The 25,104-nt window shown below is 47.4% G+C and overlaps 1 protein-coding gene across 3 annotated transcripts; it reads left to right on the forward strand.

Annotated features, from left to right (window-relative positions):
• The first annotated feature begins 1,979 nt into the window (after positions 1-1,979).
• LOC109768750 (uncharacterized) lies at positions 1,980-18,717 on the forward strand. Of its 3 annotated transcripts, XM_073501578.1 has the most exons (7): positions 2,116-2,387; positions 2,772-3,308; positions 3,788-4,453; positions 5,065-5,202; positions 17,239-17,602; positions 17,697-17,771; positions 18,378-18,717. In XM_073501578.1, the coding sequence occupies exons 1-7, from the start codon at positions 2,365-2,367 to the stop codon at positions 18,432-18,434; spliced, it is 1,860 nt and encodes a 619-aa protein (XP_073357679.1). In that variant the 5' UTR covers positions 2,116-2,364; the 3' UTR covers positions 18,435-18,717. The 3 variants fall into 3 exon arrangements, with proteins under 3 accessions (XP_045085289.1, XP_045085287.1, XP_073357679.1); XM_045229354.2 differs by lacking the exons at positions 17,239-17,602; positions 17,697-17,771; positions 18,378-18,717 and adding an exon at positions 10,680-11,211 and having other exon boundaries at positions 1,980-2,387; XM_045229352.2 differs by lacking the exons at positions 17,239-17,602; positions 17,697-17,771; positions 18,378-18,717 and adding an exon at positions 11,235-11,549 and having other exon boundaries at positions 2,086-2,387.
• Positions 18,718-25,104: the final 6,387 nt, after the last annotated feature.

Here is a 25,104-nt window from a genome sequence, read left to right on the forward strand (position 1 = left end):
ACTTCTTTCAGTACATTGAGATCTATCCCATGTATGTTCTTGTTGGTGCCAAAAAAAAACCTCTTCCTGGTCCACCAAGAATCATTAGGTTACCTCTTTTAATATCTACTAGATCAAACCCATACAGGCTTCCTTCCATTTGTCATGGTCTCTTACAGTGATACATCAAAACTTTCAGTTGAGTTTATCTTATTTATCCTCAACTTCCTTTGTGCATTTATTCTGTTACTTTTCAGTTGAGTTACACATTTGTACTCCAATTATAGAATTGAAGCACATCTCTCTACCAAACAACAAATGCGTAAAGTGTTGTTTATCATGTTTAGTTACATCTCTCTACTAAAGACATTTTTTTGAATGAAAAACTTCTAACCTATTCATCAAGCATCATGGAAGTACAAAGAACACAAAAAGTAATTAAACTTACATCCATGTCTGTAGACCACCTAGCGGCGACTATAAGCACTGGAGTGAGCCGAAGGTGCGCCACTATCACCAGCCCTCCCGCCCCATGGCCGGGCAAACCTTGTTGTAGTAGACAGTCGGGAAGTTGTCGTGCTAAGACTCCAAATAACCAGTGCACTAGAACAGCAACCGTCGGCCTGTCATCAATGAAGAGAAATGTAGATCAGAAGGATCTAGGCTATGGATACACTAACACGCCTGAACGAGGACCGGATCCAAGCAGATCCACCAGAGACAAATACCGACCGAATCTTGCAAGATCCTTTGTAGACTCACCTCCACATGCCTTTCGATGACGCTAGAAGCGTCACCGGGACTGGGTATAGGCAATGAGAACCTTGTTCCATCTTCAGGAAGCCACTGTGAGCTGGACACAAACCCTATACAAACTTAAAAAATACCTAAAACCGAAGCATGAGTCGTCCCGCCATAAAAGGCCATGATCCACCATGCCTCCATGGCCCTAAGCCCACAAGAGAGAAAGCAGTTTGGCGCCGACGCCGACAGGAGGCAGGAAATCCCTAGACTCTCAAGGAGTCGCTCGTGCAGGAGGAGTTGGAAAATGTTCGTCGAATCAGAGTCACATAATCTAATATATTAATTCTTTTTATTTGGTACATCGAAACTTGGGCCATCCAAGGAAGAATTTAACAAGAAAAATGGGACATCATTTTCCAGGCCAGCCTTTCCACTTTGCAAGAGATAAAATTGTTCAACCGTACCAGACCGTGCTAGGAATTTATGTTTGCAGCCCAATAGAGCAATGACCCATTAAGTCCTCATGGAAAAAGCGCTAGTAGATTGTAGATTAAATTGTTTGGATTACTTAATTGTTTGATACTAGCTATTCCACACGCTTGTTTATTCGGTATTTTCCAGAGCAACCAAATTCTGTTAGCAAAGTGGCAAAGTATTTTCTCGAAAAACTAGAGGTGCTATTGTTGGTATCTCCTAAAGCTGGCTAGTTTTCTTGTGTTGTTTTGCCTTTGCATACAAATGAACATTTTGGTAGGCATTTGGATGGATCTAATCAGTTAAGAGGTTGTTGTGCTTTTGTCACATTCTCTACTAAGTCATGAAATTAATCCTTACTTGTAGTATCATACCATAATTGTTTGACATATTCATAACAGAAAGGGTGATCCTTTTGTACCTTATAAAGCCAAGCTTTCATGCACTTGAGTACAAAAAAAAAAGAAACTTTTTATCGGAGCACACGAGATGCCCCAAATATATGCTACCAGTTAGTGAAGTGGAAGGCATTTTTTGCTTTTATATGAAAAGAGTGACAATAGTATATTACTCCTTCGTCGCATAATGTAAGACGTTTTTTGACACTAAATGTCTTACATTATGGGACGGAGGGAGTAGATCATAACACCTGCCATTTCATGTCACAGAAAGAAAATCAATTTTCTAATTTAGGCATGATAGCCCATATCTATATTCGAACCTAAGGCATATATCCATTTTAGATGTAGTGAGAACGATGGTACTTTTAGCATAAAAATCAATCTTAATGGCTACCAACATTAGAGATGCTATTACATATGTATAGATAGATAAGCATTTGTTTTTTGCGGTATATAGATAGATAAGCATGCATTAATTAGTCTAAAACCAACGGCGCTTATCCACCCAGTGCGACCTAAGTGTTGATGGGTCACGTGAGCGTGGGGATCGTCACGCTCACGCCTCAGGAGAAGCATTGCGTGGGTGCGCATTAGCCGAGGCCCTAGCTAGCAGCATTCCGCTAATCACATATCTGTAGAGGCTAGGGAGCACGAGGACAAGGCAGAGAGTGGGAGGGGAGAGTGTGTGTGGTGATCGGCAGCCAGGGAGACAAGGAGGAGGCTGAGACGCTGCTCCCGACGCCCCTCCAAACCCAGCCCCGCCGAAATGGACGCGAACCACATGATCAGGTAGCCCTCTTGCCGCCGGGATTTTGCTCCTTGGGGTTCTTCCGGTGCCGTGTTCTTGGTTCTTTGTTCCTTCCTGCCGAGAGATCGGGCACGGGTTTATGTTTTCTTTCTTCTGATCGAGTCCGGAACTCCGGATTCATTCTTTCGCCCGATTGTTTCTGTTTGTGCTCTTTTGTGCGGATTTCCATCGAACAGATCTTCGAATGCTCGGGGTTCGCACTTCAATTTTGCAGTTTGTAAACACGTTTTACTTTTTCTTGTACAGATTTTGGTTCCCAAATCCTGGCCTCGCGTTTTCTTGCTCGGGGAACAAGTGTTTTTTGCTGTTCGTTTCGTGCTGCATCCAAATGTTCAATGGTTCATTTGATTTTGTTTCGTGTGCAGGTCCAAGAGAATCAACCCGGATTCCCTCGCTGATGGCGGCGGCAGCAGCGCGAGCAGGAACCCAGCGGCGCCGGCGCCAGCCCCCAAACCGAGCAAGGACGAGCGCGCCCCGGACGTCGTCGCTGACACCTCACGCCTCGCGCCCTACTTCCCCCGCACCTCGCTCGAGAATCGTCCGGCGTCCTCATCCGCTGCCCTCCTGAGCCACCATCGCTACAACGTCGCCGTGGACACGTCCCACTCCCAGGGACCCAACCTCGGCAGTGGCGGTGGCAGCGGCATCGCCTTGTCGGACTGTCCCTTGCCGCTCCAGTGGTGGGGCCACGGGAAGCGCTCGCGCAGCCGTCGCGAGGCGCCGGTGCCCGAACCCGAGCTGACGCGCGCCGAGGTGCGCCGTCGGAAATCCCTCAAGTACAGGAGCCGCAAGGCGGCGAAGGCGCAGGCGCGAGCAGCGATGGCGCCGCCGGGCAGCCCTGGTCCCAACCTCAGCGCGGCCCCGTCGCCTCCTCCTCGCGCCGGCACCCTCTGGCTCCACGGGTACGCACGCGCCCCTCCGCTTGGCTGTACTATCTTTTTTGTCGCAGTTCTATCTGGTTCGTGTCGCATGCAGTTCTATCTATCTTTCTTTGCAGCATCACTCTATTGCACTTTTTTCGAGTCATCCAACACCATGTTTTGTTTCCATGCTAGCACTGGCATCCATCACATTAATCATCCATGCATCACATTAAACAACGACATTAATAGTTTTCGTTGTCCTTGTTTGTATGTTTACTCAGGATAGATGGATACATGTACACATACATATATGATCTTCACAGCCATCTACTGGCTGGCATGCTGGCTAGATACTTACAAATATATTGTTCGATTGCTAGCTAGTAACCCACGGAGGGGAAGTAGTTTTTAATGTTCATTTTATGTTGTATTCAAATGTTCGACTTGGTTCTGTTTGCGATCCAATAGCTCGCTAACATCGTCTCTCAATTGTTTGTTTGATTTTTTTTTCTGTGCAGGTACCCGAGAATCAACTCGGATTCCCTCCCTCTCGCTGATGGCGGCAGTGGCAGCGTGATCCTTAGGCCAGTGGCACCGACGCCGGGCCCCACACAGAGCAAGGTCGAGCGCACCCTGCTCGTCGTCGCTGACACCTCATGCCTCATGCCGTACTTTGGCCGCACCTCGCTGGAGCACCACATGATACGAGGGCGCCCGACATCCTCAACCGCTGACCATCTCTACAACGTCGGCATGAACACATACCAGGGACCCAACGTTGGTGGCGGCAGTGGCGGCGACATCGTGCACACCCCGCTTGACCAGCACAGGTTGTGGGGTCACGCTCCGCACGTGCCCCAACCAGCGTACTCATCGATTGTCCCCGTGAGCCACTATCTCTTGAACCACGCCATGCACACCTCCCAGGGATCCAACGTCAGTGGCGGTGGCGGCAACGGCATCACCTCACCGAATGCCCATGTGCCGCTTCAATGGGGCCAAAGGAAGCGCCCGCGTAGCCGCCGCGAGGCACCTGCACCCACTCCCGCGCCTAAACCGGAGTTGACCCCCGCCAAGGCGCAGGCGCAGGCGGTGACGTCGATTGTGTCGTCGGGCGCCCGCGAGCCCAACCTCATCTCCGACCTATCGCTCCCTCCTCGCGATGTCACCCTCTCTCTCCGCTGGTACGCAAATCCCTCCGCCTCGCTATATTGTCCATACTCATCATCACTACTGGCATGTTTGTCGCAGTTCCCTACTGGTTTGTGTCGCATGCAGTTGTATCTTTCTTTACAACTTCACTCAGTTAAACTTTTTTGGACTCATCGAGCACATTAAATGGGGCCCGCATGTAAGAGGCGGAGAGAGAGTGTGTGCGCGTCACTCAGTTACAATTTTTTGGACTCACCCAACACATTGAGCATGTTTTGTTTTCATGCTAGCACTGAATCCATCACATTAAGAGTATCTGCAACGAAAAAAAAGCATTAGTGACCCATTCACACCAATGCCATTAAGAGTTACCATTGTTTGTGTGTACGCGGAGCTGGACGGATGAACTGGTGACATCACTGCTAAATTACTACTCTACTCAGGAAAGATAGATACATACACACAAATATGATCCTCGTAACCATCTTATATATGTACTGGCTGGGCAGTCTACATACATACTCTCTCCCTCTCAAAATATAAGAACGTGATGGATTGACTGAAGACAAACCTTTTCTAGCTGGTTGTGTCGTCCTTGTTGCGTCATACTATTTGTTGCTAAGATGATGACAATGATGAGCAGCTCTGCGGAGGAGCTTCACAACACCGTTGGCGAGCAACAACCAACGTTGAAGGAGGAGAAGGTGACGCCGCCGCCGAGCGCCCTTGGTCCCATCCTCTCGACCATCTCTCCTCATGCTGCCACCCTCTCGCACCACAGGTACGCACTCCCCGCCCAATAAGCATACTGTACTCGACATTCTCTGTAGACGCAGGCAGCGCCATGGTTTTCAATTTCAGTTTTAGAAAAATTTCAGCACCAACCGAAATCACCGAAATTCAGTGAATTTCAGTGATTTCAGTTTTCATTTCAGTCAAAGGACCGAAATATTCACTTGAATTCAATTAAAATTTTGAAACTTTTGAAAAATATTTAAATTTATGTGTACTAATGAAATTGCCGAAATATTTTGACCGAAACATAATATTTCAGTGTCTGCTGAAATTATTGAAATTCAGTGAATTTCATTGAAATCCCACTGAAAGTGAAAACCATGGGCAGCGCCCATGGGTCGTCGACGACAGCGTCGCGTCTATTCTTCATTTGTTTGTGTTGTGTCGTCTCGGTCGGGTTTGAGCCGCGGGTCCATGCGATAGGTTTAGGGCCGGCCTGGTCTTTTTTTTCTATTATTATGGGTTCACGTTCGCTCTGGTCTCTTTTTTTTTTGAGGGGTGAAGCATTTATTCAATCAAAGGAAATCTAACAAAGTCTGAAATCTCATCTGCAACAGCCTGCAGAATACAGTCTGGTGGCACCTCAAGCCATTCTTTATTCATAAGAATGCTAACCCCTTCCTTTGCTAACTTATGCGCTACTTCATTAGCCGATCTACGCACCCAGCTCACCTTAAACTCTTGCCGAGTCTATAGTAGCAGCTTGATCTCCTCCACCAACGGACCTACAGCCGACAGGTTCTTGCCGTTACCATTGATCATCGCCACCAACGGACCTTGCTGTCCAGCTGAAGATGTATCCTCTCTACGTTCTGCTGTATCTCCAGTTTGACTGCTTGCCTGCTTGCCAAAACCTCAAGCATCTCCGGGTCGGAAGTGCTTGGGAGGAACGAGCACGCTCCTCCTCTATATGCACCACCATGGTCTCGCAAGACCACTCCTCCTCCGCCGTAAACCTGCAGTTTTGAGGTTGCCCCGTCCGCGTTCACCTTGATCCAGCCAGCATCGGGTGGCTTCCATCTCTCCACCTGTTTTGGCTCCATGGTCCTGGCTGTTCTTTGGTGAACCTCAGTCGTCCACTCCCTCATATGATCATGAACCCGCTCTGCCACAGCTTTCGCGTCCGCAATTCTCTTCCCATCGCGATCGCGTGCCTCATTCCGAGCAAGCCACAGCCCGTAGAGGCCCTGCACCATTGTCTCACGTTCAGCGTCACTAGCACCGGCGGACCACTCCTGCAGCCACTGTGAAACGGCGCTGTGGGAACCATTTAACTCCGGCGGTGTGACTACAGGCGCAGCCTTCTCCTGTCGGAGCACTTTCCAGAACTGTTTGGAGTGTGGAGTGTGGACAGCCCCAAAAGCGGTGAAAAATAGATTCCTCTCTCCCACACGCAGCACAAATACTCCGCCTATGATCAGCCTCCGATCCGGTGCAGCTCCGCTGGCCTCCCACCGCGAGTCCGTTCCGCAGCAGCTCTGGTCTCGTTTGTTTGTGTTATTATGGGTTCATTCAGGCTTCGTCCGATCTAGTTAGTGGCGTGCTGTGGGCTATCACGCCCCCTCGAGGTTCGGGCCTAAGGCCGTCGGCATAGGGGATCATTCCGATGGTGCTCCATATGGGACTGTGGTGCATTTATTTTCCCATTTATGCTCTCTCTGTTTTTATTTACTGTGCATATTAGAATTGACTGAAGTCAAACTTCGTAAAATTTAATCAAATTTATAGAAAAAAGTACAAACATTTATATAACAAATCTATATGATGTGAAATTACATTCAATAATAAATTTGATGATATTGATTTGTTATTGTATATGTTAATAATTTTGTTTATAAATTTTGTCAAAGTTTACAAAGTTTGACTTTGACTAAACCTAATACGCAGACTAAATAAAAATGGAGGGAGTACACCTTCTGTAACCTTTCCATTTACAACATGTTTCGTTTCCATAATATGCTAGCAGTACCAGTGCCACATAACACATTAAGGATCATAATATAGTATATCCGGCAACAAATGAAAACTCAAGAAATATATCCATCCATCACCCCGCTGGGCTCGTCCCGGATCCACTCCAGATTCCTGGGTAGAAAATCATCACCTCCTCACGTCGGGATAAATCTCTCTCTCTTAGCCACCACCCTCGTCCACCGCATCTGTCTCGCGAGCTCAGCCACATCGTGACCACAACCACCGCCGCTCTCTGTCGTGTGTCCTCTTTCGCGTCCCACCATGCCTCTCTACGTAGAAGCTTGGCAAAACAAGTCTCCTTCTAAGTCCTCACCCTCCGGACACCTTTTCCATCTCTACTCCATGTGACTCACTATCCATGCAGAACTCCAGGAGCCCATTCCACTATGCCACACCGATGCTTGCATCCATGGTCAGTCGCTTCTTCCAAATATTAATGCGTGCCTTGAGCCCCTGGCTAAGAAAGGCCAAACCGCGAGTTTCTCCCAGCCATGGTGGCCAATGGCAGCAGCTCCCGAGAAGTCAAAGTCAGGATCATGATGGCGTTCAGATCCACTCATTCTCCCACACACGAGTGAGATCCTCATTTTCCCACTTCTTCTCCGCATGCCTCTCCGACCTTTCGACATGGATCTCGCCGGAGTAGCCGCAGGCGGCGTGCGGCAGCCCAGCATCCGTCCACCCGCCGCACCTGCGTCGTCTTGCAGCATATTTGCTGCCCGTCGTTGTGGTCTGTGTTGCCGAGCATCATTGGCACCGTAGGCCGCCGCTGTGGTCGATGCTGCTGAGCGCGTTGGTGCAACACCGCTGGCGTTGCAGGTGAGGAGCGCTTGGTTCTCCCCGATGTCTGAGGATGCTTCCATGGAGCGCATGTCTCGTGTGTGTGTGGGGGGGGGGGGGGGGGGGGGGGGGGGGCTGCAGTACAACCCAAGTGGTGGTGCTACCATCGCAGATCTCGCCGGCGTACAGGGATGCTTCCGTGCAGCGCGCATGATGTCGCGTCCTTGCAGATCTTGGCGGGGACGGCGGAGCTATAGTGCAACACGCGGTGCTGTGACCGGCGGGGAGGAGTTGCAATAAAATGTTCATGATGTTGTAGATGTCTCATCGACGACACGGCGGAGCTGGAATGCAACAAATGGTGCTATGACCGGTGGACCTCACAGACGAGGGGGTGTGGTTGCTCCAGTGCAACGTTCAATGTGTTGGGACTGTCTTCATTGGTAGTGTGGCGGAGCTGCAGTGCACCATGTGCTGCTGCGACCGGCGGACCTCACTGGCGGCGGGGAGCTGCAGTGTAGCATCATGGCGCGGTGCTTGTCTACCCGTGATGGCCATGCGTCGGCTTCTAGGACAACCGTCGACAACCCTCCCTCGCGTGCCTGCACAACTTAGCGGGCAAGACTGTCTCGGTCCTGCCTCCCACGCCCTATGGTCAAAGGGGGGATCCTAGGCCATGGTGGGGGCTGGTTTCACTCAGCTACTGCATGACACTCTCAATGCTTCACCAACAGTGGGCCTGCTTATTTGATGCCACGAGCTCTTATGTGGCGCATGGTACGCCACCGTGTGGGAAGCTATTATGCGCTTACCACTCACACATATGCATGACCCTACTGCACCTACTCCGGTCCTAGGAACACCGCCGCCACTAGTGGCCTCTGCATCGCCACTTATGGTTGAGTCCACGTCGGATCTCACGCACGAGCATGGGAACCCAGCCCCTAGACCCCACAATGTTGAGACCCCATCGGCCACGTTGTTCCTCATCCGACACTACCCTCTGCTACTTCGCACTCTTCATTGCTATAGGTCGAGGCATCGACTTTGCAGCACGACGTTGTGTCACTTCTTTGCAACAACGCCTGCCTCCAGTCCAAGATCATGTCCACCCTAGTGGCGTGATTGCCAAGAAGATCCGCACTGGCATATGGAGATTATCATCGAGGGCGAGGATGTTACACAGCTTCTATCTCCAAGTTTGATAAATTGTTCTAGGGGAAGCTTTCGTCGGCCGCTGTCAGCGCGCTCCATGCACTCTTTAGGCAGGACTGCGACCTGGCTACCATGATGGAGGATGTTCTGATCCTGCATGGGGGCGAGGAGAGCCTCGACTAGTAAATACAAGAATCGATCAAAACCACGATTGTGGTCTAACTTTGTTTACAAGTTGTTGCTTGAGTTCTTTTAGTCCCAGATGCTAGCAAGCCTTTTTTTGTTTGTCTTTAGGGGAGGGTGTTCTCCCGAACCTTGTTGTTCCTCTTTGTAGCATAATGTTGTGGTTATAGATGGTCGGAACTTGTTTGTAGTCCATTGTTTCTTAAAGTGCAAGTGTTCCTTTTTGTGCTCTGCTTGATTACCCTTTCTTACCAATGTTAGAACACACCCTTAGCATCATTAGTTGTAATGTCATGGGGCTAAACTATCATGATAGAATATCAATTTTCCTTGAGATGATTGTGACCAACTCTCATAAACTCGTGCACATTCAAGAACCCAAGTTGGGAACGACTGGCGCTGCTACTATCATTTATTTTGGCGACGTCAGGCTGAGGAACTTTCTAGTCACACCGGCCCTTGGTACTAGGGGTGGTATTTTGCTTTTCTAGAACAACGACATGCTCGATGCTTCTGGCATCACCAGCGAGGTGTTCCATCTATCAACTATGATCGTGATCAAGCTGACTACGGCCTATGGACCCATGACCTATCTTCAGAAAGATGGTTCTTTTGCAGAGCTCCTCGTCCACAAACTTTGTCTTGGTGTCATGTGGTTAGTCACAAGTGAATTTAACCAAATTTATAGAGCACGATGCAAAAACAGGAGGGACACTAATATTCTGCGCGTCACTCACTTATGCGGTACTCTTGATCCATGCGAGCTTAAAGACATCCACCTGCAGAATAGGAAGTTCACTTGGTGTAATGAGCGGCGGGATCCAACCCTATGCAAGCCGGATAGCTATTTCCGCAACACCTATTGGGATCTTCATATTGAAAATCATGTGCTCGCTGCCCCCTCGTCCTCCCTATCGGGTCATCGTCCCTTGTTTCTTGCTAGTGACCATGGTCTGAAGTAGCTGCGTGCATTCAAGTTTGAGAACTTTTGGGTCAAGCTTCCAGGTTTTGGAATTTTGTTGTGGAGGCTTGGGGGAAGCCCTCGCCAGACAAGGAGCCGCGTAGGGTGCTCTTTGACAAATTAAATTGCACCAACATCCATCTTCGGTGATGGAGCAATGCCGTTTTCTCTACCTCAAGATTCGGTTGTACATGGCGCTTGAGGTCATCCTTAGATTCTATACAGACATAGATTCCGTACCGATTTCACTAGAGGAGAGTGATTTGAGATAAAGGATAAAGTGGAGGGTTGTCGATCTAATGAATCTGGGAAGATCATTTCAAACCTTAAGGAGGGTGATGCAAATACAAAAAATTTACCTCTGCATCAATGCTTGAAGGCACACTAACTTCATCGACACGATTCGGCAGGGCGCCGGCTAGCTTACTTTCGACAATGATAAAGCAAGGGTGGTGCAAGACCATTTCTCCACCATGTCGCATAAAGCACAGGGGTGTCAAAGAGACTTTAATTGGGAAATTCTATAGTTCTCCAACTGCGACCTCTCCGGCATTGGAGATCCTTTCACAGAGAAGGAAATGATTGATGTCATTGCACAAATACCTAAGGATAAGTCTCCATCTCCAGATCACTTTGTCGGGGCTTTTTCCAAGGCTTATTGTGATACGATTAAGCATGGCATCATGGCTATGATCAATAATTTTTCCAGACTCATTATTGAGCACATTAAGCGGCTTAATTCGGCCAACATTGTGATCCTCCCAAAGAAGAATGGTGATGAATGCATCACTGACTTTAGGCCGATTAATCGTATTCGCATGGAGTACTAATGGATGTTAATATCGCCTCATAGATGATGAAGATGCTAACTGAAACACTCCTTCATACCTATGGTGAATTATTTTGTACTGGCCTTTATTAATCATGCTTACCAGTGACGAACTTGCATTGTTACCTTGTTGAAGGTGTTGTCTACTTGTTGTGGTGCTGGTCTCGGCAACCATGATGCAAATCCTGACCGGTCCATCTTTGATAGGATGTGGCGACGACAAGCGAGGACGTTTATCCCTTCTTGAACGCGTTGTTGTGGAAGAAGTTGATTTTGTCCTAGGTGTTTTTTCACAACCTGTAATGTTTCATCCCGAGATGCATTTGTTCAGTACTCCGCTTGACAATTAATATATATGGTTTTGTGCATCACAATGATGCAGAGGCCGAGGGTCTCAACCATACTTGTTGAACAAAGGTATCGATTTCGTTGAAAAAATCCTTTTGAGAAATCATGTGCGACGTGTTCCCTATATAGATGGTTTCATGTCACTTGTTGTTGGGAGATACATGGTACAAGGAGCACCATGCTAAATATAATAGTCGCGCCAACACATATCACATTAATGAGGGTCAGAAATATGGCTTCATGCACGTGCAGGATGAGCCTTTTATTGCTTAGAGGAAAGAACACATTGAGAAGATAAAAGATCACAAAGAAGCAGAAAAGAAGAAGGTCAAAGCTATTGAAATTCTATGGTCTTTGATCAATCTATAAATTAAATATCTCTAAAGGGACTTACTCAAAACCGAGGTCGGATTCATCTCAAGGTCTAGATGATGATACGACCATACATGTTCATGATATTCTTAGCATTATTCCAGTCTGTGATGATAAAGCGTCAATGTACACATTGTACATAAGTCGTAGCCATGCATCTACTTTGCATAGGTTGGACATGAGAAATAATGTATTTGTCCCGGACTGGACAAAAATAACTTCAATTGGGAGCAAGAAGAAACCAGGTATTGATGCATGTGGGCGAGCTGAGGAGAAGAGAAGTCCATGCTTCTATTTTGTCATTTCACAACCACCGTATCAATCATATGAGTAAAAGGAAACCAACAACTTAGTTATAATTTAGGAGTTGGAGATGACAAAATAGAGATTAGTTTCCTACTTTGAAGAAGAGATGGTCGAATTATTTACGGGACATGGTAGAAAGTGAAAGGTGTATGACAAAAACGAAGAGATTGGCTTCCTACTTTGAAGAAGAGATGGCCGGATTATTTAAGGGCCGCGGTATAAAGAGAAAGGTGCATGAACTTGCTATTTTTATTCGTTCCAATCAAGGAGAGATTTGGCTGAGAGGTTCACATGCATGGAATATATTGTGTTGGAAGACTTGCAGTTGGGGTCTACCATGCATAGTATACCACTGTGACGCACCAATTTAAAAGAAGTCGTATTTATTTACGATAGAAATCTAAGGTGTTTGATTTGGGTTGTAAAGCTTGTCTTGCTAACCTATAAACTAAGAAATCTAATAGTTGATAGATTTTAGGCAATTCTTGAGCATGTACATGAGATTTAGTTGGGCAATCAACTTTCTTTCCAAGCTAAGTTAGTTGGGTCATGTATTAAAGCCTATGTTGTGTGCCATGTAACTAAACAAGTTATTTTGAGTAAATAGACATATATTGCAGAAAAATACCCATATCGAGTTTTCAGGGAAGCTGTCTGAAAATCCTATGTTTTGGAGGAATCTTTGAAGACCTGTATATTGTGATTTCTGCATAAAAATTGTCTTGTGCATGAGTTTCCATCTTCTAGATTGGTTATATTGTGTTCAACCGCAAGGTTCAAACCCTCTACTTCGTGTACACCACATGCGGGGCAAGAGGCTACTGCACTGAAGGTGGACGGCCGTGAAAGATAGGGTTGTGATGATAGACCAGATCTTGCCTCGAGGTTCGGTCCTCATCACACTCTCCACGACAATGGTTGGCTGAGGAGAATTGACATGTCCACGGGACTCATAATTTATCACATCAATCAAGTTTGCGCTCTTTGGGCTATGCTTGATCATGTTCATCTTCAGCAAGAGACCGCCAATAACATCGTTTGGAAGCTTGCGGCAAATGGCATCTACTCCGCTGCTTCCGCTGAGGTGTCCATCACCATTTTGATTAAGCATGCAACATTTCATAAGTGGGTGCCCCCAAGTGCAAGTTTTTTGCATGACTTGTCATCAAGAATATGATTTTCGACTACCGAGTCTAGAGAGGAGAGGATGTCCAAACTAGCTTCAGTCAACTTTTTAGGAGGAAGCTTGAGTCCGCTACACACATTTTGTTCAAGTGCAAACCCTCCATCTGTGTTTTCAAGGTTTTAAAGGCATGGCTTGCCTCCTTGGAGTTGAACATCGCTCAATGGGGTGGACTACCACGGTACTCTCGGTCGTGGCCAAAGTAGGAAAGAGATAGCCTCCACCATCATGCTTGTTGTGTGGGAACTTTGGAATGAGAGGAATGCGAGGTCGAATGAAGATAAAAAAGTGTCTGGCATAAACTTAATAAAGCCTACACACCGACAATATACAAACAAGTCACACCACATAGAGGAAACTTGGTTTCCTGAGTACGACATAAATCACTAGGGCATCAAACCAAGGCAGAGCCCGCAGGCTCGGGGAGGATCCAAAAGGATGCCATGACCCTAACACACCGGCGGAGATGAACGAGCTATCGAGTAGACCCGTCATAGCTTGTTGATCGCCAACACTATGCTATCAACGTCGCTTCGCTTCCCAAGCAGCATCCACTGCTGCAGGTAAACATTGCACTGGAAAAAGCGGTCAGCGGGGTGAGGGAGGGCAACCTCAATCGTAATTTTGTTGTCGTTTTGCCGAATGGCCCATAACAGTGGCTCTACATATGGCCACATTACGTGTTTGGACACGCCACGTAACGAGTTCAATAGCAAGATCAACTCTGCACTAGAGGCTAGATCCCAATGCAGCCCCGAAGCTTCACGAACTGCACTCCACAGAAAGCGCGAAAAAGGATATCTAAAGAAGACGTGGTTGGCGTCCTTCCACACCACACACAAAGCACAATGGGCGTCCAAACGGCCATTGCGCTTAACTATATTGTTAGACGTCGGCAGGTGGTTTCTAAACATTTGCCACAAGAATATTTTAACTTTGAGCGGTAGTGGCCTTCCAAATATGGCACATGACAAAAAGTGAAGAAGTTTTAGATAGTTGTGCATAGAGTGATTTTACCGAGAACTGGCTAGAGCTAGTAATCGTGTCTCGTAACCACGTCCTCACCACTGGACATGAGCATGTATTGGAGCCTATCCCAAAGAGAGTTCCGACTAGCATTCTCAATAGTGGTTAGCTCACGATGAAATGCTACAACTAGGGGGAGAAGAGAAATGCCTCGGCTACCGAGATATCTGGCTCCACTATTATGGAGTACAGAGCACATAATTCCATCCAAAGCAGCTGGAAATCCAGCCAATAGTCAAACAAAAATACGGATGGGCTTGCCATTCCCAGTCGAAAACTTTGCCCCCAAAGTGAAAGCCGGCATTCCAAAATGGGTAGCCACAAGCCTTAGATTCAAAACAAAAGAGCAGTCCGGGAAATACTTTGCCTTGAAAAGCTTACCCAAAGCTCACTAGCATTTTGGGAGAGCTTCCAAACCCACTTGGATAAAAGGAAAATGTTCATAAGTTTGAGATTTATTATGCCCAAGCCTCCTGACTTTTTTGGACGGTAAACTGTCGCTCACTTAACCTCATGGTATTTCCTCTTGGCTCCACCTCCTTCCCAAAAGAACTTGGAGCGCGACATGTCCAGTTTGGCGCGAGCCCCGTCAGCTAGAAGGAACAAGCCCGTCGTGGATATGGTAAGATAGGAGATGCTCAAATTTGTTAAGATCAGCCTGGCGCCCGAAGACATGACCTTGCATGCCACGGGCAAACCCACTTAGCTACCGAGCAACACAACGCCTCGCCATCAGAGATTGTAATGTTCGTGTTATTAATTGGGAACCCCTAAGTACGAGATTGGGAAGTGTCCTAACTTGGAACCTGATATTCCTCCAAGTGATCCATCCCCTTGGACTTATGGAAATTAACCTTCATCCCCGACATTGCCTCAAAACATAGAAGGATTAGTTTTACCGAGGCAATACTAAGCTGGTCCGGTTCGAACAACATCATTGTGTCATCTATGTATTGCAATTGCACATCCCCTAGGGATAAGGTGGGCCACCCCCTTCATATGCCCAGTAGCTTGATCCCTATCGAGCATTGCCGAGAGTGCCTCAACAACGAAGTTAAAGAGCAAGCGGTAGAGGGATTGCCTTGTATCAACCCACGCTTGTTGAACCCACCTAGCCTCAAAACCACTGTGAAGAAAAACCTCGTGGAGAAATACCCAGCTGACACAATCATAAGCTTTTTTTGATATCTAACTTAAGTAGGGTAGCCTATTGTCTACATCTCTTAACTCCGTGCATTTTCTCATGCAACGCCACTGACCCTTCAAGGATGTAACAGTCTTTGACAAACGCGGATCGACATCAATTTATGACACGATGGGCCATCGGAGAGGGACGTGAGGCATAGGCTTTTTACAACGGATTTTAAAAGGAACGTTGATCAGCGCTATCGGGCGAAATTGGCAAATGTTTTATCAGCCCCCTTGACTTCAAAATTAACGGAAGCACGCCAAATTTTAACCTAGATATGTCAAGCATACCAACCGTGAAACCAGTGCAGATGACAAGCAAAGGGCCCTTCAGAAAATTCAAGAACATGTGAAAGAAGGCAACCGACCAACCGTCTAGACCGGACACCCTATCCAGTTCCATGGAGAGAAGCTCCGCGTCGATCTCTTGAGCCAGGAAGGAGCACATAATCTAGCATTTTCCTCATGCGAAATGCACTGCGAGTTAACCCGCAGATTAGAGTGCAGCACAACCAATTTGGGCTCATCCGAGCCTGTCCAGCTAATGTAGAAACTATAGATACGCCCTGCTCCGATTGCGGACGCTGGATGGAGCACTTACGCCGACGACCATTCGCTTATGCATGAAAGTAGCGTGTGTTTGCATCCCCTTTGGTAATCCACTTGACCCCACCTCTATGACGTGAGTACTCTTCCTCCGTGTGAAGGATAGCGCGGACCTTGTTCTCGGTGGCGTATCTATGTTCCCGTTCGGCAAGAACACACATTGATCAGCCTGGGCATCTAGCATTGCCAATTTGGCCACTAACTGCTTGCGCAAAGCCTTGTCAAGAGTTCCCACGTTGCCCCCCCCCCCCCCCCCCCAAAAAAAACACGTACAAAACGCGTAAATTTGCCGCAAGCACAATCCATGCCTCAAAAGGGCCATGCGAATTACCAGCAGACGACAAGGCTAGGGCCTAGCGATCCTGAATCAACGATTCATTTTCGCCATCTAACATGCTGATGATCGTCTTCGCGCTCAATAAGGCCGAGGCCATGCTTTGGGTAACCACCCACTAGTGCAAGGCACCTGGGTTCCATTATGCCACGAGAGTATGCCTTTTTTGTCCATTTGTGAAGGAGTAATGGCCTCCTCCCTTAAACCTCTAGTAACCTTCTTCTTTATTGACAAGATGAGGCAAATCTTTTGCGTTTGTTTCGAATTTTTTTAAACACTTTTTGTAGTCTTCTATTTTCATCTTTAGAAACCGAAGTTTATTTTAATCATGTTTTGTTTCCACTACCAGTAGAGTACTAACGTCACATTAAGCGTCACCAGATTATCCCGAGGATAGATAATCTGGCCAATGTCCAGCATTATATATCGAGTATCTATCCAGTGAGCTTGCATATCCATCCGCGTACACTCTGGCACTAATGCCACATTAATAGTTTCTATCTAACCCATTGTTTGCATGTACGCGGTGCAAGGAAGGGACGAACCGGTGACATCACCGGCGCAAAATAGATTGATACTACTACGTACAACATACATAGTCCTGCGTTAGTTCTGTTGTTCTATTTCATGTGGTCGATCGTTTTGATCGTGTCACCCAGACCCTCCCTTTCAAGTTTCAACCCAACAACGCCGCAACGTTGCCGTAAGAGATAAGCTTTTTTGAGTTCTGGTCGTGTCATCGATCGTTCTACTAATGCAAAAATTGATGTTGACCAGTTCTTCGGAGGAACCTCACACCGCCGCCGGCGAGAAGCAGGCAGGGGCGAAGGAGGAGAAGCAGCAGCCAGCGGTGGAGGAGGAGAAGCAGCAGCCAGCGCCCAAAGTGGAGCCTAAGAAGCAGCAGCGTCAGGAGTCGATCAAGGCGACAGCGGAGCAGAAAGGGAAGGCGCCCATGGTGGAGGTGCCGCCACACGTTGAGGAGGAGGAGGAGGAGAAGGCGGCCATGGCGAGGCCGGTGGTGCCGCGGGTCGTCACGCAGCTGACGCACGAGGAGAAAGAGGAGGACTGGCTGGCCATGACGGTCACCAGGCTGCCGCGGTTCCCCCACAGGCGCCCCGGGATAGTCCAGAAGCAAGTCAACGTATGCATGCATGCCCAAAGATTTTTTTATTAATTTTGCCTTTGTTTCATGGATTCGTTTTGGTATCACTGACACGATCTGTTCGTGCGTGCAGAACATCTGCCCAGGGGAGTGGCTCTGGCAGGCCAACAGGACCAGGTACAAAGTCAAGGAAAAGAAGTCCGAGAAGGTACTGACTAGCTTTTCCACTGCTATTTGCACTTCACTTCATCACCATGATTTTGTTATTCTTGATGAATTATATATTTGATTGTGATTCACCTCGTTAGGATTATAATTATATTAGTTGTTTAGATCCAACTGCGTATGTTATTTCTAAATTTCGCATTGTAATTAGATTTCTAGAGATTTATAACACGACTTCAGTGTTTTTGGTTCTAGAAATTTATCACTAGAGTTTGAGTTAAATTTCTATCATAAATTCAACTTACAAAATATGAGTTATATGTTTAACAAAAAATATATTATTAGAAACTTCTTTCAAATACAAATCTGAAAATACAATTATTATAGTATATCACATATTTTGCAAGTGACATCTATATTGAAAATTGTTTTAAGATACGAGCGGGGCTGACAATTTGGATGGAGGAAGTACTTTGTATTGAAGACTTAATTTTCCTAGTACCGTCTTGGGGACAGAATCGCAGCCAAACCAATTGAACGTTTTGCTTTCAGTGTTTTTGGCTTTCAGTTTCTCTCTGTTCGCATGACAGAGACTTGGCATGTAGCCAAAATGGATGATCACCTTGTTGAGCTTTGTGCTATTCTGCAGCGCGTGGGCGGCCTGAAAGGCATGTCGACGGATGACGAGGACTCCGACTCCGACTGAGTTCGAAGAGGAGCTCGGGAGCGACTCCAACAATGGTGCAACAACGGGAGAAAGGATATTTTGGCGTTACCGATGAGGAGAAGCGTCAGGAAAAGGGGTAGCAAGAGAAAGAGAGGTTGAAGATAGTGATCATGGATGGGCATTCCATGAGTTTGAGTCAAATAAAAAACCCGGAAAATAACTTATGAGGTTGATGTTGTGCTACCCAATAATGGTTTTGGAATGTTGCATCTCTGCTACCAATTGCCACCATGCATCTCAAGTTTATGTTTTGCAGGAACTATTTGTTGCTTTGCCTCTCGAGTTTCTATTTTCAGTAACTATTTGTTGCTTCGCGTTGGCAAAAGCACAAAGGGATGAGCTCTTGATGTTATGTCTACCCTACTCAATGTAAATTTTCTGTTGACTTAGCGACGGCTTTAACTAGGGCTAGTGCTAGCCAGTCGATATCAGTTTCGTTAAGTTTCAAGTGGCTCTACACATGTGGATGCGGGAGTGGTGTAAGTCTGGGAAAAGGGCCCTTCTCTAAATATGATCTAATCCGCTCGGCATTAACACTATAGCAGGATGCTGCTAACGCGACACTACGATTAGAGACCCTTTCACGAAACTGTGTGCGATGCATTAATCGCAAACGGGGATGTAAAAACCCGTCAAAAAAGGTGCAAAACATTTGCGATGGCGGAGTCATCAAACACGTTTCAGATTTTAGTTGCGTGTGCGATGTAGGGCACATAGTTAATCCATTCGAACTGTTTGCGATGAGGTAGAACAACAGAATCGGGCAGCCATATCAATGTGTGTGCGATATATGACATACAGTTCGCTCCGATAAACTGTTTGCTATTAGGAGTGCAACCGAAACGGTTAGCCAGATCAAAGTGTGTGTGATATACGACATACGGTTCACTCGGATGATCTGTTTTTGATTAGAGAACACAACAGAAACGCTTCAACTTAACAAGATGTGTGTGATACGTGGCAAACAGCCGACTCGGATGAACGGAGGGCCCCGCGGCCGCCTCAATGGCGAGCAAAACGCTCGGACGGACGTGAGCAGAGCGCGCCGCGGCCGCCTCAGCGGCGAGCAACCACGTGATCAACTTTCTGCCATCAATAAATTTTGACCTTGTTTCTCATCACATTACAGATTACAACGCAATAAGTAATTGTAAATCTGTTCACACCTATTAAACTAATATGTGTTCACACTTAGCACCGGGCTATAAAAACTACCCACTCAAAAATTACTTCACAGTTCCTCTCCTCATCACCCGTAAAACTGATCTTTCCTGTCAAGTCGTTCCGCCATGACCGGTAGGAGGAGTTTAGGGTGGACATATAACCAGGCAGCAAAGACCAAGGCCGCGGAAGCACTAGAGAGGTCTCGTCGCGAAGCCGCAGCCGCAGCAGAGATGTCCCGGCGCGCCGCGGAGCCCTCGAACGAGCTCTCACGCGCACGCGAGGGATCTCACAAGCGCATTCACGGTGTTAGCCATCACGACGAGCTGGCGTTCCTGAAGTCCTTCGCCGGCGACGACGACATTCTCGCTGGCGTCACTAAGCAGCAGGAGCTGGTCGACGGCTTGATGAAGCTGCTCAAGACCAGCGATGCCTCGGTTGACAAGGCGACCGGCCTCGTCGAGCAACTCATGGGTGAAAATACGAAGCTCCTCAGGCGCTCGCCGAGAAGGAGGGCGAGGCCGCCGGCTGGAAGATGCTGCATGAGCAGAGCAGTGCCTCGGGGATGACACTGACAGCGGTCATCGAGGAACTGATGGGTGACTTGAGGAAGCTCCGGATCGAGCGCGAGCAGGAGGTGGAGGAATCTGTGGCTGCTTTCAAGCAAAGTCATGAGGAATTGAAGGAGTTGGAGGATGTTGCCGCCCGGCGATCCATCGACGAGTAGAGACAGTGGCGACCCAGATCGTTGTCTGCAATTTCCTTCTTCTCTTGCCCCATGTCTTCCGGGCTTTGCCGCATGTGGCATTTTAAATTATCCGGAATATGTAAGACAATTATTATCTGCGCCATTGTAAATTTGTCATCGTATTATGTGTTGCCATTTTATTTGTAGTCGTATTATCCGTTGCCCTATGTGGCAATTTAAATTAGGACGGAATACGAGTTGAAAACACGAACAAAGCAAATGCTGCTATGGGATCACAAGCAAACACCCTCCGTCCAGGTGCTTTAATTAACCCATTAATGGAGAAGTTGTGAGCGAGGCGGGCGGCGGCTGGTGCATGGAGGTCAAAGATCTCGCTTCCCGGTGAGTATGGGCGGCCTTGTTGCTCGCACGTGCCCCGTTGAGCCTGCGAGGTGGACAGGATGCACGCGCCCCGTCGAACCTGTGCGGCGGACTGCTCGCACGCGTCCCGTCGAGCCTGCACGGCGGACTTCCCGCGCTCGTCCCGTCTAATCAAACAGCTGCACGCATGCCACCGAGTAGGCTAAATTTCGACACGGTTAATATAATACAACCGTTTGCGATATTAACGTGTCAGCTTTTTGTTTCAAAAAGGACTTCGTTGGCTACTAATTTGTGCGCCTCTTCTCAAACTAGACGATTTTTTTTACCACGGCATATATGTGCCATGTCATGAAACCATGCCAAATTTCATATTTTTTGGGTGAGTTTTTGATTTACTGGGATTTAAAAACCGAGATTCTCAATGTTTTCGAACAACGACAAGTTTGTAATTCATTCACATTCCTTAAATGAGACCTAAACATGCACCCAATGACACATGTATGATTTCCCACCCATTTTGCTTCACTCGAGCATGTGCTTGTAATTCAAATTTGAATTATGGATTACATTAAATGCGTAGAAAACTTAATTAGTAATATATACAATGGCCAAACGAACCCTGATCAGTTTCAAATTTCAGCACGACACTCATGTTATTCTATGTTGCCTGTAGAAAACAAAGTTCAAGGCGAGAAGAGGCAGCGATTATCGTTTCGCCCACAAGAGGGGCATGTTTCCCTACCGGAACCACGAGGGTAGCGACAGGCTCCGGTTTGTAAGAGGCTTGAAATATAGCTTCGCCCAAATTGGACAATTATACGTACCATGTAGTGACACCATGCAAAGTTTCATGATTTCCTGGTGAGTTTTGGATTTACACAGATTTAAAAACCGAGATTCGCAATGTTTGTGGCCAAGCCAGGACGGCGAGACGGTTGAATTCGTTCCCGTTCGTTCCATGGGACCTAAACATGCACCCCAAGGAAACATGTAAGTTTTTTCTAGCCATTTTGGTGCACTGGAGCATGTATTTGTAGTTCGGATTTGAATTATGGATATTAAACGCCTAGAAAACTCAATTAATAAATAAAAAAGGTCAAATGAACCCTGAATAATTTCATAGTTCAGCGTGAATCTCCCGTTGTTCTGTGTTGCGTGTAGAAAAAAATACGAGGCTAGAAGAGGGAGTGATTATCGTTTGGCCCACAAGGGGACACGTTTCCCTATGGAAACCTCGAGGGTTCTTGCAACATGCTTCGATTTGTAAGAGGTTTGTAATAAAGTTTGGCCCAAATTGGACAATGTTTTTACCACGACATATATGTCCCATGACGTGACACCGTGCCATCTTTGATGACTTTCTGGTGAGTTTAGGATTTACGGGGATTTAAAAATAAAGATTCCAAATGTTTGAGGATGAACCAGGACGCGGGTACGGTTGTAATTCGTTCCCATTTCTGGCATGGGACCTAGACATGCACCCAAGGACACATGTATAAATTTTCTAGGCATTTTGGTGAACTGGAGCATGTATTTGAAGTTTAGATTTGAATTATGGACATTAAATGCCTCGGAAACTCAATTAGTGTATAAAAAGGTCAAACAAACCCTGAATAAGTTTAAATTTTAGCACGGATATCATGTCGTTCCATGTTGCCCGTGGAAGAAAATACAAGGGGAAAAGAGGCAGTGATTACGTTTCGCCCACAAGGGGAACACGTTTCCCTATCGGAACCATGAGGCTTCTTTGAGAGAAGCTCCGGTTTGTACGAGGTTTGTAATAAAGCTTGACCCAAATTGGACAATGTTTTTACCACGACATATATGTCCCATGACGTGACACCATGCCATCTTTGATGACTTTCTGGTGAGTTTAGGATTTACGGGGATTTAAAAACCAAGATTCCAAATGTTTGAGGGCGAACCAGGACGCGGGTATGGTTGTAATTCGTTTCCATTTCTGGCATGGGACCTAAACATGCACCCAAGGACACATGTATAAATTTTCTAGCCATTTTGGTGAACTGGAGTATGTATTTGAAATTTAGATTTGAATTATGGACATTAAATGCCTCGGAAACTCAATTAGTGTATAAAAAGGCCAAACAAACCCTCAATAAGTTTAAATTTCATCACGGGTATCCTGTCGTTCCATGTTGCCCGTAGAAGAAAATACAAGCGAAAAGAGGCAGTGATTATGTTTCGCCCACAAGGGGGACACGTTTACCTATCGGAACCACGAGGCTTCTTTGAAAGAAGCTCCGGTTTGTAAGAGTCTTGTAATAAAACTTGCGCCAAAATGGACAAAAAAAATTCCTCGACATATATGTGCCATGTCGTGACACCATGCCAGGTTTCACGATTTTCGGGTGAGTTTTAGATTTACGGGGATTTAAAAACCGAGATTCTTCTCACGAAATGTTTTCAAATAGCACAGGGTTCACTCACGAAAGCCGTGTGCCTACCAAACTGTGGCCGATGCCCCCTCCCTCCCCTTGCTGCGTGCGCGATCTGAGTCGTGCGTTCTGATTGGCCAGAACCCAAACCCCACGGATCGTACGTGTGCACCGTTGGATGCTCCCAGATCGAACGGCAACCCTGAGCCCTTTCGACAGCACATGCAGTACATGGGTAAGCACTGTGCGCATGCGTCGTGCTAGCTCACGCTTCCTTCTCTACTAGGTTTTGTAAACATGCAACCGTTTCTCGCCACTCCTCTCATCGGTTTCCCGCCTCTTCTCCCATTAGTTTCCCACTACCAGTGTCAGTGCGCATTGAAGGCTAGCGGCGACACACCGGCCATGTAAATATCCCACACAGTTTCTAAAAGCACAAATGTGTGTGATAGGAGGGAGTAGATCCCATAGGGTGACCAGCGTGAAACGCCTTAATGGCAAGGAGGCGATTCTTATCAGCAAGGGGCAGCTTCCCATCCGCTAGCCTAGTTGAATAGAACGCAGAAGTTAAGTGTGCTCGGGCTGGAGTAGTCCAAGGATGGGTGACCCGGTGGGAAGTTGCATATCTCAAGCTTCATTTAAATGCCATGACACGGTCATTATAGAGATATATTATGTCTCTATAGTGACCTATCATGGCAATTATATAAACCTTGGGATCCTTGTTTTTCTAATTTGTAGACTATATTTTTATGGGTTATTTTTTGCTCTAAAAAATTAAAGAATGGTTGACTTGACCTGTCATGGCGATTATATAAACCTACTATGTTTTTATGGGTTATTTTTTGCTCTAAAAATCTAAAGAATGGCTTACTTGACCTGTCATGGCGATTATATAAACCTTTTTCAGGTTGCATGCAGGGTATAGGGGGTAGGGTGTTCTGTTGGGGGAACGTAGCAGAAATTCAAAATTTTCTACGCATCACCAAGATCAATCTATGGAGTAATCTAGCAACGAGGGGAAGGGGAGTGCATCTACATACCATTGTAGATCGCGATGCGGAAGCGTTGCAAGAACGCGGATGAGGGAGTCGTACTCGTAGCGATTCAGATCGCGGTTGATTCCGATCTAAGCGCCGAACCACGGCGCCTCCGCGTTCAACACACGTGCAGCCCGGTGACGTCTCCCACGCCTTGATCCAGCAAGGTGAGAGGGAGAGGTTGGGGAAGACTCCATCCAGCAGCAGCACGATGGCGTGGTGGTGATGGAGGAGCGTGGCAATCCCGCAGGGCTTCACCAAGCACCGCGGGAGAGGAGGAGGAGGGAGAGGGGTAGGGCTGCGCCGAAAGAGAGACGTTCTCCTGTCTTGGGCAGCCCCAAACCTCAACTATATATAGGGGGGGGGGAGGGGGCTGCGCCCCCTCTAGGGTTTCCACCCCAAGGGCTGGCGGCCAGCCCTAGATCCCATCTAGGGGGGCGGCCAAGGGGAGGAGAGGGGGGGGCCACTAGGGTGGGCCTTAAGGCCCATCTGGACCTAGGGTTTGCCCCCTCCCACTCTCCCATGCGCCTTGGGCCTTGGTGGGGGGGCGCACCAGCCCACCTGGGGCTGGTCCCCTCCCACACTTGGCCCACGCAGCCTTCTGGGGCTGGTGGCCCCACTTGGTGGACCCCCGGGACCCTCCCGGTGGTCCCGGTACATTACCGATATCACCCGAAACTTTTCCGGTGACCAAAACAGGACTTCCCATATATAAATCTTTACCTCCGGACCATTCCGGAACTCCTCGTGACGTCCGGGATCTCATCCGGGACTCCGAACAACATTCGGTAACCACGCATATCTATTCCCTATAACCCTAGCGTCATCGAACCTTAAGTGTGTAGACCCTACGGGTTCGGGAACCATGCAGACATGACCGAGACGTTCTCCGGTCAATAACCAACAGCGGGATCTGGATACCCATGTTGGCTCCCACATGTTCCACGATGATCTCATCGGATGAACCACGATGTCGGGGA

Source organism: Aegilops tauschii, chromosome 1 (genome assembly GCF_002575655.3).
Source record: "Aegilops tauschii subsp. strangulata cultivar AL8/78 chromosome 1, Aet v6.0, whole genome shotgun sequence".
NCBI classification, from domain to species: domain Eukaryota; kingdom Viridiplantae; phylum Streptophyta; class Magnoliopsida; order Poales; family Poaceae; genus Aegilops; species Aegilops tauschii.